General features: G+C 46.1%; 1 protein-coding gene across 1 annotated transcript in view; it reads right to left on the bottom strand.

Moving 5' to 3' along the window:
• Positions 1-20615, bottom strand: part of MYO18B (myosin XVIIIB) — a 183793-nt gene that overhangs the window by 100439 nt on the left and 62739 nt on the right. Inside the window, exons 14-21 of the mRNA XM_084648640.1 lie at positions 20449-20529; positions 19594-19741; positions 16860-17019; positions 14792-14975; positions 14223-14415; positions 11656-11765; positions 2767-2832; positions 888-1016 (exon numbers count right to left, since the gene is read on the bottom strand). Coding sequence (XP_084504766.1) covers positions 888-1016; positions 2767-2832; positions 11656-11765; positions 14223-14415; positions 14792-14975; positions 16860-17019; positions 19594-19741; positions 20449-20529 — 1071 coding nt within the window. The remainder of the gene's footprint in view (positions 1-887; positions 1017-2766; positions 2833-11655; positions 11766-14222; positions 14416-14791; positions 14976-16859; positions 17020-19593; positions 19742-20448; positions 20530-20615) is intronic.

Here is a 20615-nt window from a genome sequence, read left to right as displayed (position 1 = left end):
AAATTAGAGTATCAAAAACAATGGCACTCTTTCAACAATGACATCGGTCTCATTCCAGTATAGTGAGATATGAGCAAGAGTTCCAGATGAGTGTTAAAATGGAGCACTTCGCCAGAATCGAAACAGGGCACAGGACCGTGCCGCTTCCGGCAGAGACAAGGCCAAAGAGCTTGGTATTAAAGAAGATCTGAAGGATGTTACCAACTAACATCAATACGTGGCTTAGGGAATGGATTGTTCATTTTCCAGGCTGCACAGGACTGTGCTGCTTGACTTCCGAAAGTCAATACACATGGCCCTGAGCTGTGGTTTGACCCGCCTGTGCCTAGTTGCTCGGTTGCATTTGGCTTTGCAAGATTTAGCTTGAAAACTAGAATGTACAAATTAAAAATGAACCCTGCAAACTTTTTAAATACAATGAGCCGTGTGTCTGTGTGTGCATGCGTGTCGAGAGGCTGTTGTTAACGTTACACAAGACCCAGGAATTCTGAAATATAGGAGCCAGCATGGGATACCCTACTCACGCTAACCAGTACCTTATGCCAGGAGCTGCCCCACCAGTATCACTGGGGCTGCTCACGGTGCTATTCAACAGAAGTACAGGGGTCATAATATGGCCCATGATCAATGGGCAAACGTTTGTTCCATCTCCTATTCAATAGGATCATTTCAAGCTTTTCCAGATGTACCGACAACGTACTGCCTGGGGAAATGAGACCTCTCTCCTGCCCAGGGTGACCTAGGGCAACAAGAGAGAATACAGGAATGCCCAGCCCAGCCATGCAGCAGCAGATCCACGGGTCACCTCCGGCCCAGCTGGGTTCTCCCAAAGAGGTGGGCGACCCCTGCAGCATGGTTGAAGCAAAGGAGCACAGGAAGGCGGTTACCTTTAATCTCTTGAATTTCTGGCGGGAGAGGAAGCCCTTGCAAGCTGCCTGGAGCAGAATCATGTTCTGGGATATCAGCTTCTCCCGCTGCTTCTCCAGCCTGGAGACTATGCCTGGCTTCAGGAAAACCTGGGGGCAATGGATGGAAATCATTCACCGCCAGAAATGTGGCCTCTCACCAGCATTTGTCCAGAAGGAAATAAGAGCTTTTCTTTTAACTGTGGCTTAGTGACCACCACGCTAAAGCCAATAGGCCATATTCTGGCTTCTGATCCCCGCCCGCCAGCCTTCCTCTGAGATCTGCAGTTCCACACGTGTGTCTCCAGACTCTGTCCCTATGTCTGTAACAATTAATGGTCTATATACAGCGGGTGGGAAGAGTCCCCCTCTGTCCAGGGCTGGTGTGCCAGGGTACTGCCGTCATTGTCCCCCCAGCACAAAGGGAAAGGGCAGCAGTGAACCCCTCAGAGCTGAGCATGCTGTAGTCATGGTCATGTCCTGATGGCCCCTCAGGGCCCAGCAAATCCTCACCCCAGATGGATGCTGTTGGAGGGAAGCACAAGCTATGTTTTTTCAGTGACTAAGAATGAGCGCCCACTCCCACCCCACTTCAAGGCATTGTTCTTGCTCTCTCCAGACATAACATCTCCACCACTGTCACTAGGGCAGTGAACCTGCCCTCCCAACTCTGGTTGCGGGAGCCTTAATGGACCCCATTGTATTCAAACTTGCAGTTCACTCACCGTTTCTACTGTTTACACTGCCTTCTCTTTTACAGGTTCATGCCCTAACTCCTACTCAAAGCTGCATGGGGTTGAGACATTGGCTATGGATCATTGGTCATTACCTGCTTTATGGGCAGATGACACTGGACTCTCTGTTGCAAAATGCATTTGCAATAGTGTATGCAGTAGCAATGGAAGCCACGTACCAAAGCAGGTCAGGAAGAAACAATGATGTCATTTACTTTACCTGAGCTTGTTACAAACATGCCTCAAACAATATAGATTGTGCTGATATATTTGTATTTTGAAAGATCAATAGAAGGCTAAATTCAGAGATCCTGTTCCACTCCTTAGTCAAGCAAAATGCTCAGTGCTTTGACCAATATGGTTTAAATATTCCATATTACCCTTTTTATATTGAAAACTAATTAAATTAAAATAAAACTGTATTTGTGAGCCTTATAATATAATTGAAATCTATATTTTAAAAGAACCAAAAGGGTATCAGAGAGCATTTCCAAGAACCCTGGCTTTCTTGAGATAATGCTATGATTGCTTCACCCCTATTTGATTTTCTCATTAATGGCTATATTAACTTCACAATCCAGTACAAAATCAATGTTCAGAGTGATGAAAATACGAACTCCTATATAACAAGATTTGACTGGTGTTGCTATCGTGCTTATTGATAAAATAAGAGGGGTTCACAGAAGAGATCATTGCAAATTATTGGATGCAGGACAAAAGAAGGTTATTCTTCTCCTGAGAATAATTCAATGAATTACATTTTTTCTCTACAGCATCCCTGAGATAGAGGCAGCAGTGTATATATAATTAATTTATCTCTGTGATTAGCTTTAAGTTTGAACGTGTTACTGTGGCAACTATTCATCTGGAAATGTCCTGCTTGTAGGATCTTAATGGCTTGATGTATAGTTCACATCAGGTAACATTGTCAGAAGTGACTGAGTGAGTTAGGAGCCTAAGTCTCATTGATTTCCATCGGGACTTAGACTCCTAGGTTTCAACATGGAAGCAAGAAAAATGTCTTTCACTGTATTAGGTTATTAGAGGATAAGTTCTGAATCTAAAGTGCTCCTGGTCACAAGCCTAGATTTTACACTGTTACGACACAAGGACTGTGGACAACATACCTGACTGTGTCCCACTGCTACACTTTTCTTTTCCAGATCAAGTACCTGGAAGAGCTCTTCTATTGCCTGTAGAGAAAGAGCACATTACGGACTGGACTGCTGAATTCATTGACCACAGAGACCTGGGTTTGACTTGAATTGAAACAACAGGGGATTGGCATATATTATACTCTTCAGGCCAAATCAGACCAGCGTTACCCTCCACTAAAATTGACAGAGAGCTGCCATTATAACAGGCCTACAGTGTCGTGCTGAGGGGAGGGGTGTGGCCAGATTAATGGTGTTAGTCTACAGGGTGCACGGTTTTGGTGCATAAGCACTAGAGGACAACCAGTGTCCCACATGAGAGATGCTGAGCACCCACAATTCCTTCTGAAATCTAGGGGTGCTTAGCTTCTTTTAGGGTTGCTCCCAAAGGTTGGGACCCCTCCTGCTCACCACAACGCGAACAGGTGTTTTGCCTTTGATTCAGGGGAGAGCAGAATCAACTCCGTAGTGCTTTGGGCCTGGAGACTGGTCCTTAGAAGCGAAGAGCTGAATGTTCCTGTCATAAATATAAAGGGAAGGGTAAACACCTTTAAATCCCTCCTGGCCAGAGGAAAAACCCTTTCACCTGTAAAGGGTTAAGAAACTAGGATAACCTTGCTGGCACCTGACCAAAATGACCAATGAGGAGACAAGATACTTTCAAAGCTGGATGGGGGAAGAAACAAAGGTTCTCTCTGTCTGTGTGTTGGTTTTTGCCAGGAACAGAAAAGAAATGGAGTCTTAGAACTTAATAAGTAATCTAGTTAGATATGCGTTATATTCTGTTTTGTTTAAATGGCTGATAAAATAAGCTGTGCTGAATGGAATGTATATTCCTGTTTTTGTATCTTTTTGTAACTTAAGGTTTTGCCTAGAGGGATTCTCTATATTTTGAATCCAATTACCCTGTAAAGTATTTACCATCCTGATTTTACAGAGGTGATTCTTTTACTTTTTCTTCAATTAAAATTCTTCTTTTAAGAACCTGATTGCTTTTTCATTGTTCTTAAGATCCAAGGGTTTGGGTCTGTGTTCACCGATGCAAATTGGTGAGGATTTTTATCAAGCCTTCCCCAGGAAAGGGGGTGTAGGGTTTGGGGAGGATTTTGGGGGGAAAGACGTTTCCAAGCGGGCTCTTTCCCTGTTATATATTTGTTAGACGGTTGGTGGTGGCAGCAATAAAGTCCAAGGGCAAAAGATAAAATAGTTTGTACATTGGGGAAGTTTTAACCTAAGCTGGTAAAAATAAGCTTAGGGGGTTTTCATGCAGGTCCCCACATCTGTACCTTAGAGTTCAGAGTGGGGAAGGAACCTTGACAGTTCCCCATCAAAGTACAGCACAACTGTACATTAGAGAAAGCGAGACCCAGAACTACAGTCCACTCTAGCCCTGGGCGAATTGAAATGATTCCGTTAGACACACCCTGGCCCCACCATGCAAATATCAAAGAGGGAATTCTTCCTTAGGTCTCTGGCAAGGATGCATTTTAAACAACCTTTTATTTTAAAATTGAACCTGTCAGAAAAATAATTGTTAGTTCTTTGCATAAAAAAAAAAAAGAAAAAGAAAAAGAAAAAAGCCTGACGGTCTCACAGCAACTTTGCAGATGGATTTCATCCTCTCACCCCTGCTGGGCTTTGGCTTCACAGACTTGCAAAACATTTATTAAAAATATTTCCAAAGCAATGCAAGCAGAAATGACCCCAGTACTCAGTGCACCAGGAACATGCCCTTTCCTTTCTCATTACCTCTCAGCTCTGGCTATGCTGTGCAATCTCAACCATGCTGTTATTACTGCCTCTACAGTATAATGCATAAAACAATACATGTCCCTAGGGGTCCAGGGAAAAAATAAGCAGTTTGGTTTTAGGCATTTTTACTCCTCGTGTCTGCTCACATTACTTATTAATCACAAGGTACAAGAATGAGAAGAGCAGTAACTGAACTTATTTTAGGTTTAGGGCTTCCACTATGAAAATCATAATCACGGCTTGTTGGGGAACTTTTACAAACCCAAGCTAGTCTTATCAAAGAGAAGATGGTGTCTTATTACAGTTGAAATGTGTAGAAATTAATGCCATGCAAAGCTCGGTGGGCTGGATTTATGAGATTTCAGGAAAAGCTCCCTCCACCTCCCCTTTCCATTCAGTTTGGAGTTTAAACGAACCCCAAACATCAATGCAGAATGCAGCCCAAACAACTGAGGTTTGTAGGATTTCACCCCGAAACTCAACGGGTTTGATTTTCAGCTGGGATGACCAACCTGGGTTCCCAGTGACTTCAAATGGATTTGTGACTATTTCTAATAAACAGGGCCAAGTTTGCTCAGGCTCACATACGTTAACAAGTCCTGCAGTGAACCTAACTCACGATTTGGGTTTGTAACAAGCCCTCAACCCAGGAGGCTTCAGTGGTTTGGAATTTGGTTGTGAAAATGTAAATGGAATCCAGTAAGAACATGCTAGTAGTGTGTCTCGGGAGTTCTGCAAACACCCCAGTGACTGGGCACCCACAAGCCACTATTTCTGTTCTGCCTTCTGTGATGTGCAGTCAGGAGATGAAGGATGTATCTGAGTACTTTATACTTCTTTTTAGTCAGAAACCCTTTCCCTAAAAAGTGAAAGAAAGGCCCCCAACGCTGTTCACACAGGGCCATTGTAGATGGGCTTTCCTGGATCGTGTCTCTGAGTTCCTTTGACATGAAATGAGAATTGATAACTGATTCCACTTCCACTCCCCAGAGAGCAGAAAGACCAAAGCAAGTAAGGCGCCTCTGAAGCTGACTTCTGTAATAACGAGGCAAGGTAAGATGAGACCACTCAGCCACCTTGGAGGGAGAGAGCTATTTGAAAATATCAGGAGATGGAGCTCTGCACTGTCTTAAAAGGTGTCTTCAAGTTTTTGTTGTTTTCTGCAGTACAGAAAGGCTCCTTGACATGCTGGCAATTGAAAAATGTGACATATTCTTCAGAGAGAAAGCAGGAGGACTTTCAGAGGCTAGATTGACAGCTTTTAATTATAGTCTTTAGAAGAACTCTCCAAGGACACTTTCTCTTTGTTTACCAAAAGCCTACATATTTAGGAAGAGCTGCAGGGAGTCTGAGGAGACAGCTCCATATTTTTCACAAATCCCAAAAAAGGAGGAGGATGGAGGATTTCCTGGATAGTGCAAATCAGAGCACCTCTCAATAATACCGATATTCACGTATTATCAAAAGCATGGAACTCAGATGCTCTGGTCTTTGAGTCAAGATAATAAACTAGTGAAAAACAAAGGGCCAAAAAACATAGTGCACATCCTGATGAGGATGAATATGATCTAAAAGAGGGGCTGCTTGAAAATCCCAGACCTCAAGGAGTTTTTACTATAAAACCGTCAGTAAAACAACGTTCCACATAAAACCTTCCCAGAATAGTCTCCTTCCTTGTTTAAATTCAGACATGCACCCCGCTGTCACTAGAAACACATCTGTATGAGAAATATTTAAAAGTCACAGCATTATATGTGACCTCTCTGGAATGCTCCATAGCCTTCTGGTATACAGAGCTGGCCAAACATAGCAGGGTTTAAAAGAGAACTAGATAAATTCATGGAGGTTAAGTCCATTAATGGCTATTAGCCAGGATGGGTAAGGAATGGTGTCCCTAGCCTCTGTTTGTCAGAGGGTGGAGATGGATAGCAGGAGAGAGATCACTAGATCATTACCTGTTAGGTTCACTCCCTCTGGGGCACCTGGCATTGGCCACTGTCGGTAGACAGGATACTGGGCTGAATGGACCTTTGGTCTGACCCAGTATGGCCGTTCTTATGTTCGTTAAAGACTGGTTGAAGACAAAACAACATCACTGAGAATCTGGTTCCCAAATTATAAAAAATACAAAAGTCACACCTTTGGCTCACTCCTTTTGAAATGCTCTGCAATCTGCAAGATCACAGACAAAGCCAAGGTTTCATCAGTTATTCATGAAAATGTCAAAAGCCCATAAAAATGGCTATTGATTTAATTTAGGCACCATTACAACTTTGTAAACTGAACTGAATCTGGCAGTAAAGTTATTTAAAAAGAACAAGAAGAGTAGAGAGGGAGTATAAAGGCTCAAGCAGCTGAGGGCCTCAGGAGTTCGGACCCAACACTGATGTGTAATGATTCTGTGGCTGCAGTCTCTCATTCATGTTGTGAGCAGAAGAGAGAATTGAAAGATCTGCCAGAGTGCTTGTTGGAGAACTACGAGAGAGGATTCCCAGATAAGCGACAGGGAGCCTAAACTTGTTATGCTGGGTGTATCTTGGGTGGAAATTGCTCTTTGTCTATAGATCTCTCCATATTTTATTCCAGTCTTCCAGGGTCTGATTGACAATGAAAATACTCCCATGGATTTCAGCGGACATGGGATCAGGGCCTGACTTGCATACACAGGACAAAACGTACCTTTCTATTAGGAGCAGAAATGGTCCTTGAGTGATACAAGTGACCTTGAATTGAAACCACGAGCAGCAGAAAAACCTGCCAATGGACATGGGAACCAAAGAACACACCGAGGTCAAAGGTCGATCCGAACTGCTAAATTTCCTTGAGGCACCACCAGACGTCAATAAAATTTGTGCTGCTGAGTCACGTAGGTGATTTTGAAAATCCCACCAACATCCATGAATACATCACTAGTTAATCCTAACACCTTTCCTGCAGGTACTTGCACCGCTGAACTGCTCAGTATTTCAAAGAGCTTTCACAGTTGTTACAGACATAAAAGCCTGGTTAATTCTCAGTGATGCCCTTTGCCTTCAGTCATAACGTATCCTGTATTTTCAATACCTCTTCTCTAACACAGCTGGCAAAAAATATTATCTTGCATCACTGACGGTTTCATATCAGTACTTAACTGACACTTCTTCTGAGGCCCTGCAGATTTATGTGGGACTCCTATGTGTGCCATCATTTTTCATTCACGTATAAAAATGAGAGCATCTTACCGACCTAGCGTGTATGTGAGTGTGCACACGGCCTGTATGTGTGTGAGATCCTATCTTTGTTAAGGCAATGTGTCAAAGTCTAACAAATCCATTCCAGCATGGTGTTTTGTTGAAATCTGCATTGCTTTGATCTATCTGTATGGAGTTCTGTGAAGAGCTAAGCAGATTTGCCCATGAAAGTCTGACATAAGCTTTCTGGGCAATGTCAGACCCACTATGTAATGCAATTAGATACCATATTATTCATTTCTGAGGATGCAACAACGCAAATTTCCATGAGGAGCCAGGATGTATAAAATCTAAGAGAAAAGCAAGAGGGCACGTTTTCTTTGGTGCTAGTTTCTGAATGTTCCGGGGGATTCTCTGAAGTACACATCCTTGCTTCCTCTTCCTCCTTAAGCCCATTCTTAAACTGAATGAGACAACACTGAAACATGGCTACAAGATATCTGACTGAGGTCAGGCATGGAGACCAGGGCATGCTCAGCAAATGCAACCTCCTTCCATTCCAAGCTGTTGGGGCTGGGAAGTGTGGGGGCGGGAGAGACTTTGTGTTTAGTGGTACACTCACAAGTGAGTTTTAAATGCGTAAGTGATTATTAACTGTGGCCAAGCGTGAGAGTCAGAGTGTCTAAGACTGTCAGCGCTTTGAGCCAGGGACTGTCTTGTCTTCTGTGTCTGTACAGCACCTGGGACCCAGCCTGGGCAACTCTTCTAGGAGCTGCTATAAAACAAATACATACAGAACTAATAACAATAACAGTGAGGGACTGAGGCTGCCGGGGGGGGACTGCACCTGGGAATCAATAACCTAGAGCTGAGTGAATACTGTACTATGGGTAGAGCTGGGCAAAGTTTTTGTACAAAACATGTTTTCAGAGAAAAACGCAGATTCGGTGACCCCCCAATGTTCTGCAAATTTGCGTTGGTTCACTTAATTGTTTCCGTAAATATAAATTAAAAAAATCAAAATGATTTTTTGGTTCAAACTGTCCATATTTAAAAAACAATACACATGATTCAAAACGCTCAAAACCCAACCAAAATGTTAAATTCAACCCAAAACAGTTTTTTTAAAATTTCAACACAACTTTTTTCCCCCAATTCTTTGGAATTGCCAATGCAATTCGACTATTTGCCAAGCTCTAGTTACTGCATGGTGGGAATGGTTTAGAGATGGAATCAGAATACACGTTTCTATTGCAAAGGTCCAATGCTGCGCTCCCTGAATCAACAATAAAACTCCCATTAACTTCAGTTCGTGAAGGATTGGGTCCTACAGAGAGAGAGAGAGAGAGAGAGAGAGAGAGTGTGTGCGTGTGCGTACACTGAACTCAAGACTCAAGAATAAAGAAAAACATCTCTTCTGCTTCAGTGGCTCAGTTAATGGAACTAATTGCAGCTTAATGCAGACTTCCTATAACACAGTGTCATTACAGCCAGCACTAGGGAGGATGAATTTTTCCAATCCCCTGCTTACACTCTGCTGACTCATCAGCCTCTGTCTTCTTACAGCATTTAATAACAATATTGACCATTTCCAGCCGTCAAACTTGTCTGATAAAATCCTGAGGTCTGAACTGACTTTGCAGACTGACAGTTTGCACAACAGAGCACATGGCTGTGTATAATTTATCTCCTATCGGCCTTTCCAGACTTTGAATATTTATCAGCTTTTTCATAACAAGTTACATTCCCTCGCCCCCCATTTTCACTCAAAATCTATGTGGGAGCAAATGAAACCTGAAAGCAAATAAACCAGTAGGTTTTATTCATGAGCATCCTTCTCCTTTCATACCTCTTAAGGGAAGGGAAAGAGTTGGTTGGAACTGGGATTTTCATAGGCTCCTAAGACAGTTTGGCTCCAACCGCCACAGAATTTTAATGGGCTTTGGGCACATCCTTGGAAATCCCCATCCTCAGCTGATAAGCCACTCTGGTTATACAGAGAGCAGCAGCTTCACTTTTCTGCTGTGTTTATTGCACGTGGCAACAGGCTGACCTTGTTTTATCATTTTCCATCAGATCAGACCCCAGCCTCATCCCATAACACTTCTAAAACTGATGAACCCCACGAGAAGTGTTTTGGTGAAGTCTGGGCTACGCAAAAGGCAAGTGTGTGACTGACATGTCCATTAATGAGAACAAATGGAGAGAGACGTTGATGATTAAATTATCCACCTTCCCTTCTATAAACGCTATCTTATTTTCTTCTGAGACACCCACAGCTGGAGGGAATCCATGGGTGATTTCTCCTTCTGTGTTGGGTGAAGGCAGAGGGAAAGGGTGCCAGTCACAGTGGCCAGGCCCAATCACTGCAGGGAGAATGGGAATCTGCGGTGATTTGTCACAATGCTAAAGAGACAGGCGGTGCTACCATCAGTCAATACAACACTCCGGCACAGGCCAGGCTGGGGAGGTGGATGGAGGAAGCATCACCTCGATGAAGCTTATGCCACTGTAGTTTTATGGCTCTCTCAATACAATCTCGGAGGCAGTTGTGGGTCTCTTCACAGGCTGCTCTTTGGCTGAGGGCTAACAAAACAAGTCCCTCTGCACTCAGGGGTTCCCTGACAGTGACCCTTTAAGCTTATTTCTGGCAGACAAACTGGGAGCTTTGGTCTACCCCCTCTGCCCGCTCCATGCTGAGGCTGTTTGCTGAAACTGGTGCAGAAAGCAAGCTGAGACCATCCAGCCACCCACCCACCCACTTCTCCTTCCACAGAGCATATGGAACTTGCTGTACAAAATAAAGTTTCACTGTAATGTAAGGAGATTTCAGCCCAGACCACTGCAGAATAGGGCACCGGCCAGCCCCCCATAAGCAGGACTTTTAAATCAGTTAACACTGCTCGCTGGTATTTAAGGAGGAACAAAGCAAGTTACATTTCCAAGTTGGTTTCTCCAAGGCCTCTCCACTGTGCAATAACAGGGCAAATGCTGATAGCATGACCAGTACTCAGATTGTCTACTGCATTTGTGAAAACCCAGTTCTAGTGAGGAGAAGCACTAGGACTAGCCAGCAGCCTTGCTGCTGTTCCAGTCAGGTTCAGACAGATGCTAAAGTACCCAGGTCACTACAACCTCATTAACAAAAGGGAAGGATGAAGCCAAGAAGAATGGAGAGCTGCCCTCCACGAGCCAGAGAGGGCAATTTAATCCCCATCTCTGCACTGCTCTATGTGAAACATGCCAGAGTGTTGCACGGAGTATCTAGATTTCAGTACACGAAAGCAGCATGAACTCAGGTGCTCTTCTCCCCGTGATTAATCCTCAGCTGAGAACTACAGGGGGAAATTAGAACGTCTCAGGCTTCTGAGATGAATACTCTGGCTGAATCAATGGCTGGCTAAGAGGAAGCTAGCAGATGAATCTCGGTTCCTTCGCTACTGTGCCCATTGTTTATCAAAATCAGCCCCACCCCAGTAAGCCATCACCAGCCCATATGCAGCCTCCACAAGTTTTGCTTACGAATACTGGGCTCTGACAGGTCATTGCCTGTACAACACATGGGCTGGCTCTGCAGATCCATGGGCCTGTCACTTCACTCGCAGTGTTGCCAGCTCTTGTGACTTTATAGTCAGTCTTGCTGTATTTGGTGTTTTCTTAAAGCCACAGCTCCTGCAGTCAAGTCCTTACTTGAGAATCTCAGCTTTCATCTGTGTAATAAAAGCAAGCTCCCAGCCCTGGTGGCTGGAGAGAGAAGACTGAACACTTTTGTGAGTTCAAGCTGAAAGGCTCAGAAGCCAGGAGAGAAATAACAAGAACCCCAAATTGACTCTTTTTTCCACCTTGTGATGGAATGCTTGCAGCTGGGAACACTGCATGAGAATGGATCTGGCTGCGGGTCATTCCCTCCCCAGCAACTTACTGTGGGCAATCCACACACCTTATTCTCATCTGGTATTTCATATGCTGAGGTGTATTTCTTCATCACTGGCTGAGCCAGCACCTGGAAGCGGCGTCGGAACTGAGTCAGCACCATGCGATCCATGTAACCTGGGAGAGACAGAGAGGAGATAGGGTACAGATTTCAGAGGGGGGTGCTGCACGTTAGCTAATCAGTGAATCAGAATGGGGGCGATTCCATCGATCTCTACAGAAAACAAAAAGCTGGGAGCAAATTCTCTTCCACCTGGGGTGACGGGCTGTGCTGGGGTGGCTGGTGGAGAATAACACAACTTTCTTTCTGTTTTACAGAAAGCCTTCCAAAAAGCAGAGAGAGGGGAGAGTGCAAGGGAGAACATGCTAGTGCAAGGGACTGAAATGGTAAGAGAGAAAACAAGGCCTGGAGATACTCCCCATGAAGCAAGTCTGGGTGACAAGAAGGGCCATGGGCTTGTAAGCATATTATGCTACCTCATCACCACGACCTGTCAATGGAGTGACAGCCAGGGTTGCTCACCTTCTATCTACAGATGCATAGACCTTATTGTCCATTTTAAAAGGTAGCAACAACCTTACTGCCAGCTACTAAAGAGACCTTTATGGCCCCCATCGCTGGGGCATCTCAGCACCTCACAATCAAGTGGTGAGGTGGGAAAGTGTGATGCTTATCCCCCTTTTACAGATGGGAAATTGAGGCACAGAGAATATAAGTGGTTTTCCCAGAGTCACAGAGGAAGCCTTTGGCAGAGCAGGGAAATAGCCCTGGGTCTCCTGAGTGCCAGGTCAGTGCCCTAAACACTGGGTCATCCTTTCTCCTTAGTGCACAGAAGCCAGAGCCCCGGAAAGGAAGGCTGGCCATTTGGTTAATGTTCTGCACTGGGACTCAGGAGATTCTGAGCTCTGCCACAATTGATCTGCCCACAGACAAGTCACTGACTCTCTCTGTGCCTCCGGCCCGCCATGCATTAGGTAGGAACTGATCAGAGCTTCTTTCTCTCCCTTATTTTGTCAGTCTCGTCTGTTTGACTGTAAGCTCACAGGACCAGGGACTGTCTCCTTCTACAACACCAAGCACAACAGGTGTCATGTGGGACCTCTAGGGAGTATCGTAATACAAACCATCTTCACCCCGCCAAATCTCCACTCCACGGCTGTGCTAACACGATGAGGTGCCAATTTAAAATACATGCCAAAGCTTTTCGCTGCGCCGTATTGGCCGAGAGAGAGAGAGAGAGTAACAGAGTCCCAGCTCCTGATCTGAAACGGACTGTCACCCAGCAGGTCAGCCTGCCATCTCAGCTAGAAATATTTCCCTGTGGCAGCTCCCGGCTCATTCTGTTTGGTGTCAAAGAGAGCAAAACAGTAATCAATAAGGCACCAAAATAGGAATAATTTCTCTTTGTTCCTGATTGTACCAAATGCTCACGCTCGCTCTCACAAGTGCTTTCGAATCCAGTTATATTTATCATTAACAAGCAGGAGAGAGGTATCCGCACAGCTTGCAGAGCCAGGATTTATTCGGCATCAGAAACTCTCCACCTAGCCCAATAATTCTAACAAACACGTACCCGGAGCAGTGAAAAATATCCTTCAAATAGTCTCTGCGTTCTGCTGTCCACACCTCTGTCGCTAAAGACACTGCAGTGGTTTGGAAGTCAATAACACTGCCTGGCTCGTGGGAAGAGACGATTATAAGGATGATTATCCCTGGACACCTCAAGTCTAGACCACTGCGAGGTTCCCCACCTGTGCCCAGCTCTCAAGGTCATGCACAAACTACATCTAACGCAGCACGTGCCCCCCACCTTGTGGGCACAGCAGGGCACCAAGAACATAGACAGTCTATGCTCTGTACTCTCCACTGCAAGCCGTTTCATTGCCAGGGGAAACTCTACAATGCACTAAATAGCCTGGGCCCCCCGCTGTCCCTGCCCCTTTAGCCTCCACCATGGCGACTGCTCTTGGAAGGGACACTTGCTGGATAACTCTAGCATGAGTCACAAGAAGCAGGGAACTCACTCAGAAACAGTTACTTGCCCCTGGAATCCAGCCCCACTGGATTCCCCTCTGGATTCCCCACTGGATTCCCCTCTGACACATCTGTGTTGCCAATTGCTCAGCTGGGAGCATGTCATGTTCATCCATCTCAGCAGGGGAATAAGGGAGAAGTAGCCATTAGGACTGACAAGGTTATGGACAGTTCAGCGGGCACAGCTCCATGACTGTAAACTGGCGGAGGGGACTGCCGTTCCGGAGTAGGCAGCACTGCTGTCAGGGGGTGGAGAGGTCCTGAAGAACCTCAGCCTGTGGTGAAGGAGCTAGAAACCAGGATAAATCCACCTCCTTCCCATGGCCAAAGCAAAGACAAGTGGGTAATCACTGCACTCTGACCGACAAAGACAGGACCTGCTGAGAAGTGGCTAATCAGGAGGAGTGAGGAAGTTAGTAGTTTAGCAGCCCTCCACGTATTAGTAACTGCAAACTTGAACTGCTTTGGAGGACAGCGGCTAAGGGAGGGTGGGACGAGTACATGCTTAAAAACTATCGCACAGCGGAGGCTTGCCATACCGATCCTGTACAGGCGTAATGCATCTAATAGCTGGGCCCCAGACAACTGAACTCTCAGAGTTGGTACGTCCAAAGTCAGCCCTCCTTCTCCTGTGACGCAGGGCTGGGAGGGCTTCCCTTCTGCTCCCACTCTTGGAACAAGACAATGGACAAAGTGTATCTGGGATCGTTTTACCAGATTTGTGAGAGCATCCTGCGGTATAAATAAAAGATGAATTAGATACGTCTGAGTTGAAGTAACAGAAGAACAGGAATTCCCTTTCCACCTCTTGATGGGCTTTTCAGCCACATACAAGGAGTTTCTTCAAATAACTAGGAAACAGAAACTGAACTAGCCAGTGGAGAAAAATAGTAGCAAATCAGTGTCACTGTTTGACTGACCTGTCAGCTGCATGAGGCAGGAGCTGTCAGTTATGGTGTTTGTACAATGCCAGTTCAATAGAGACAAGGAGCCAGCCAGAGCGTCAGGAGACTATCACGATATAAGGAGCAATGGGCTCTATGTTATAAAGGCACTTTGACCCACCCCTTACGATACGTGAGGGTATCAAGACAGCTCTGTTACTCACCATCTGAAGTTTGATCTGAGCACACACAGACTTCTTCTTCACAGCTGCAAAGCTGCTGGTGAAGGTCTTCCTCACACAACCAGTACGCTGCAAAGCTTGCTGGGAATTTCCCTCCAGACCTGCCACTGATCGGCAAATCAGGGGCATTTTGGACCGAAGCAGAAACAGCTTCTTCAGAGCATCTCTGTCAGAAATGAAACAGTGAAATAAATCAGCTATTGTCACAAATGGGCTGATTGATAAGATCACAGAGATGCCATCATAATGGCCCAAAGGTGAATGGAAAACCTTTTCCTTTCAACTTACTGCAAAACGGAATAAAAACCGTGACTGTGCTCTGGATAGTACATCGCTAAGGGAAGTGTTTGAATACTGTAGCTTCCTTAGCCATGGGGAAGCTGCCACATTGCGCCATTCTGAAATTCAGTATTTCCTGGAATGACGTGCCAAGAACCTGAGTTTCCTTCTGGATGTTTAACCAGTAATTGTATCCCAGCACATATGCTAGAGGCAGGCACAGGGTATCTCAACGGCAAACTTCCCCCTCCTCTAGAAGCTGAATCTTTTCTACTCCAGGTAAGGGAATGTGTTCCAGGGCTCACATTGAACACGGCCTACATAAGACAAACCTGGCTGTGAACAGAGCACATTCTATTCATCTCGGTGTCTTATCCATCATGGCTAATGGCCATTAACTCCTCACTGAAATGAACCCCAAACACAATGAGCTGAAGGGGGCTTAAGAGCAGGTTAAAGTTACTGCCTATGTAAAGACATGAATAACTATTTGATTATATTTCACTTTAGTGTACCAGGGTGCTAGAGGAAACAATACAAATCCCAGTGGTTTTGAGACAGAAGGAATGGTGCTAGTCATCTGACTCCTGGTGTCTGACACAGCCCTGTGTGTAGTAGCTGCTCCCGGTGCCCCTAGGAATCTGGAGATGTTCACACTCATCCATTCTCTACATTAGTCGGGAATCAATCACCCCTGGTCAGGGGCAGTCAGGGAGACAAAGATCCATTCCTGGAAAGGATGTTTACATTTTGAAACTGCTGTTGAAGACACTAACGACCTCAGCTCACAGTGGGGACTCAGGCTGGGACTTTCAAAGGGCCTGAAGAGAGTCAGATGCCCAAGACCCAATGAATTTCATTCGGTGCCGAAATCCCGGCCTGGGCACTCAGTTTGGGCCAAAGACCAATGGGTGTTTTGCCTCAGGACTGCAGGATCTGAAATGTAATGTATAATACTAGATCTTATCATATATCATCAAAATGATGACATCTAAATGAAGCATTTCAATCTTATTGACACAAAACTTTTCAACCTCAATGAAATGAAACATTTTGATAGCTTCCCTTTGAAAATGTAGGTGAAACTGAAACGTTCCCATGAAACATACCCATTTCATTGAATCAGCATGTTCTGATGGAAAACTTGCGATCAGCTCTACACACGTCTATTCATTCTATATTGTATGTCAACCAAATTAATGGACCCAGCTGCTGATTAATCTTAGGGTGTTTGATGTCATGGCAGACTACCAATGAGTGAACCTCAAATAATTTGGCACCTGTTTCTCCAGCCTTACCCAAACAGCCAGTGAGGACGACCTGCCAACCACTTTGGAGTATCTTTATAAATGCTACAGAAGGTATAATTTCCACTTTATGATCCCCAGTTGGTTCAGAAATACCCATAAAAGTGTTTTCAGCTTCATCGTCTTCTCTTAGGCTTAATACAAGATGGGAGGAAAAACCACAGGCAGAATTTCTTGCCTCCAAAAGGGAATCGCTTTCCCCTCCGCTAACTTTGCTTTAGCCCCAGGGAAAAGTTTTACAAGTTCCAGTCCCAGTTAAAGCACTTTGTTTCATTAAGGACGGATGTTATCCCCAGAGCAGTTTTCATTGTCAAAGTTTGTTACTGTTATTGCTGCAGTGACAGAGAGCGCACTGCGGATGTACCCTGCTTCCTAGCTCTGATTTACCTTGTCACAAGATGCCCCGCTTGAGCTATCTGCTTCTCTATTGCACACTGCCCAGGGCGTCTGCTCCTGATACTTACATTTTGGATTGCTGCAGGACTTCAATGGAGTTTTGGGCTGACAGGTTCAGCTTGGCTTTATTCATCCAGCCAGTGAGGTCGTAGCGAACAGGGTCTTTGCCCAGCTGGTGGAAGATCTCAAACTGCAGCATCTGCTCACACTTGCGAAGGAAGCCTTCCTCTGGAACGTCAATACACCAGCAAGCAGCGGTTATTCAAGGTCAATGGGGTGAAGTCAGCAAAGCTACACACAGGGGCCGATTGTCCAGCTAATCTGAATCTCTATGGGCTGTGTCCACTAGCACAAAGCTGAGGTAGCCCTGTGTAGGAAGAAACCCTGTAGCGTTAGGCTGGTGAAGGGTGGCACTGACATACCAGTGCTCCTTTCAGCTAACGTATATTGCACCTCCTTTATGTGCCGGAAGCTACAGCTGTCCAAGAGAAGCAGGGGCAGAGACTCTGTCTGCAGGTTGTGTGTTCCCGTATCCCTGACCTTGTCCTGCACCCCTCCCAAACCCTGTCCCAGCAGAGAAGGTAGCCAGATTAGTGAAGTGCAATGTCATACAGATGCACATTAAATTAAAATACTCAGACAGGTACCACACTGGCCTTTCCCATGGTGCAATTCTGCTAAGCAGCTGTGAAGCCTGGAAAAACTCAGCCACCTGTGCCATTCTCCATCCCTGCATGCTGCTGCCTTTCCTTAGGGCATAGCATGCCCAGGCATAGCCTCTGCTGACAACGTGGCCCCGACCAAGCCAGCAGACAGGGAGGTGGAGATGCTCACAGTCCCATGCTCGTTGCCTGGGCAGACTCCAGCTTCCTGTCTATTTATAAATGGTGCCAGTTGCACATATAATATAAGAGGTCTCTTCTCTGGGTCACTGGGGTTAGCAGCACTAAGGTTTCTTTAAGCCCTGCACACTGCAGAGACGACAGCATTTATGGGCCAGCTCCTCAGTTCATGTGAATCAGCCCAGCTCCTCTGACTTCAACGCCAGCCCACGCCAGCTGAGGCTCTGGCTCGATATGTTTAAGTTTGCTGCCTGGATTTTAAGTTATTTTGGAGCTGGGTCTGAAACACTATTGAGAGCAAGAGCTTCTTGTTCCCACCGCCAAAGGCGCTGTCAGAGGCGCATGCTGCAGCTAACCAAAGGAATCCAGCAGGCTGCTGGGCTGGAACTAAAACTATTTTCTCAGCGGTGTTGATATTCGACACAAACTCTTCTACCACCATTGACCTGGGCAGTTCCACAAGATGAGAATGTTGGGAATTTTTCAGTCTTGTTGTCTGGTTTAGCACTGCCAGACTGTTCTGCACTGTATGATTGTCATATCAACGGGGTGACTACAGACGTCCTGAACACACGGTAATCCTTTCTATACTTGATCTACCCAGAAATAATTTGGGTACTGGGTCTGGAAACTGACTTTTCTTTAGATGCACCATCACTCGGACACCAACCTTAATCATTTCATTTGACTCTAGTCCGCTCCAGCTCCCCTGGAAGTGAATGGCAAAGCATCCACTGATTAGAGTAAATGCACTCAGCTGGCACTGTACATCTACTCACACAAAATTTCATCACCAGTTCCACTGCTGAGGATTTATTCAACGATGCAAAGGTAAATACTGTTCATGCATCAAAATCTGGAACTTCCATTAAAGTCAAGCCCATCCCATCCCATCCCATCCCATGTCCACTCGAGAGCATCAGGAATGACACTGCAGCCTGGCAAGCTGCCTGGTCACCAGGGATGGAGAGATTGTTGGTTCCCATGTATGGGCGAGATGTTAGGCCAGGCAGTATAATATTAAGAGGTTATATGTTGAGTCCAAAATGCTATCACAGTAGCTTCACAGGCTTCTAGGGCCACTTTGTCAGAGAATACGATGGGTGAGCCCACAAAAATGCATGTGCACCCACAAAACCCAACCCAAACATAAAGAGGTGCCGGCTTCTACTCACTAATGTGTGTGTTGCGAGCCCAGTGGGTCTATGTGCATTTCTGTGGCTCCCCCATTACACCCTCCTTTGTAAATATGGACCTTTGGTTAACAGTTGCTATTAATCGTATTCAAGAGATGCAAAGGCAGCTGGAAATTAGTCTGCCACAGATAGCTAAGGTTTGATCAAGTGCAGCGAGAGGCCCCTGAAGAGGTCATAGCACCAACTGGAGAAAGGCTAGAATGAATGCACAGTCAGAGACTCAGAGGCCTCCGCTCCTCCCTGTGCCCTTTCTCAGGGTACTTCCGAGGATGCATTCTGACACCAAACACCCAGGGATCTGGCAGAAAGCTGAGAGGACAGGGGAAGGGTGTACTTAGGGTGACCAGATGTCCCAATTTTATAGGGACAGTCCCAATATTTGGGGCTTTTTCTTACTTAGGCTCCTATTACCCCCCACCTGCTGTCCCGATTTTTCACACTTGCTGTCTGGTCAACCTAGGTGTACTGCAGGTAATGGCCACTGGACCAGAGTGCCTCCCCCGGCTCAACAACGGTCGTTCCCCCCCAGATAAAATCCCGAGAGTCACATTTGCTCGTGGTAACCAACAGAGTCACACCCAGGCTGAGCCCGGCCCTTTCCTGCCATGAAACGATCACCCCAGTCCCCAAGCAGAGTGCAGCCCATGGAGGCATCTGATTGGCCAGATGATTTCTGAACCTTTCCAAGCCCAAGGGAGGTGCCAACGGAGGGGCAGCGCCCAGCACCTCTGCAGATTCTACAAGCAGAGCCCCCTGTGCCTTACCCTCACTCGCCGTGCCCTTCTTGGCAAAGTACGAGCACAGGCGGTTGAGCACCTCGCTGTCGCTGGAGCCCGGAACCAGAACCTCCTCGTCCAGGATCCAGAGCAAGCCCTTGGGCTCTTCCGCCTGGCCCCCAGGCGGCACCTGCAGCTGGTAAAATGATACAACCCATCAGATCATCTCCCACATGGAGTGAGGAGAGCAGGGGAGGCAAGCGGAGATGCGAGCTCAGCTGGCCCTGTTAAATGAGGCATTACATTACCCTCTAGTGATGGCTCTTCGGTGAATTGGGATTGTGTATCTATATCCCCAAAAACTCAGCAGGCACTAATGAGCCCCGCTGCTCAGTCTGTTTGCTGTCTCAGGCCAACTGAATGGACCATTGAGACTGAGGTCCCTGGGAAGTTTGGTCACGGTGTCCATCCAGGTGAGGGCTGAGGAGTATGGACCAGGTAGTGTGTGTGGAGAAGCAGGCATTGCTGCCCCCCACGCTGTACGTGCTTTAGGGACAGCTACCCAGAATGAAGTACCTGGTTGTTACTTGGGCCCTTCTCTAGCACTAGCCCATAGCTTAAAAAAGCAGCCCCAGGGAACACGTCGTGAAATGTTAAGAACGGAACTGCAGCCTTTGCTCCAGCCTCCCGAGTCCCCATTCCGTTCCGGTCGCCCCAAAGTCAGCGCACCTCATGTTTGCACATTGCCTCAGGAAATCCTTTGTCCATCGAGAAAGGGAGACTAATCCTCATGAAATGCAAGATCCACAACCAGCAGCATTCCCAGCACTTACTCCCTTCCCCGCCAGCATGGAGATGAACAGAGAGCAATCAGCTGTCGCTACTGCTTCCCGGCCGTGTTACCTGCGAGGAGTTCTGATCCACGACAGACACCGTGGCCATCGGAGAGAGCTCTGGCAGATCAAAAGGCACCTTGACATTTTCCTGGAAAACATTAGTGAGAATTTTGCTTCATTGGGGAACTGACATTTGAAATCCAAGAGCAAATAAACTTGCAAGAAGAAAAACTG

The sequence above is a fragment of the Lepidochelys olivacea genome, assembly GCF_965140295.1.
Source record: "Lepidochelys olivacea isolate rLepOli2 genome assembly, chromosome: 15".
Taxonomy (NCBI): Eukaryota; Metazoa; Chordata; order Testudines; family Cheloniidae; genus Lepidochelys; species Lepidochelys olivacea.
This window is presented reverse-complemented; position numbering and strand designations above follow the sequence as displayed.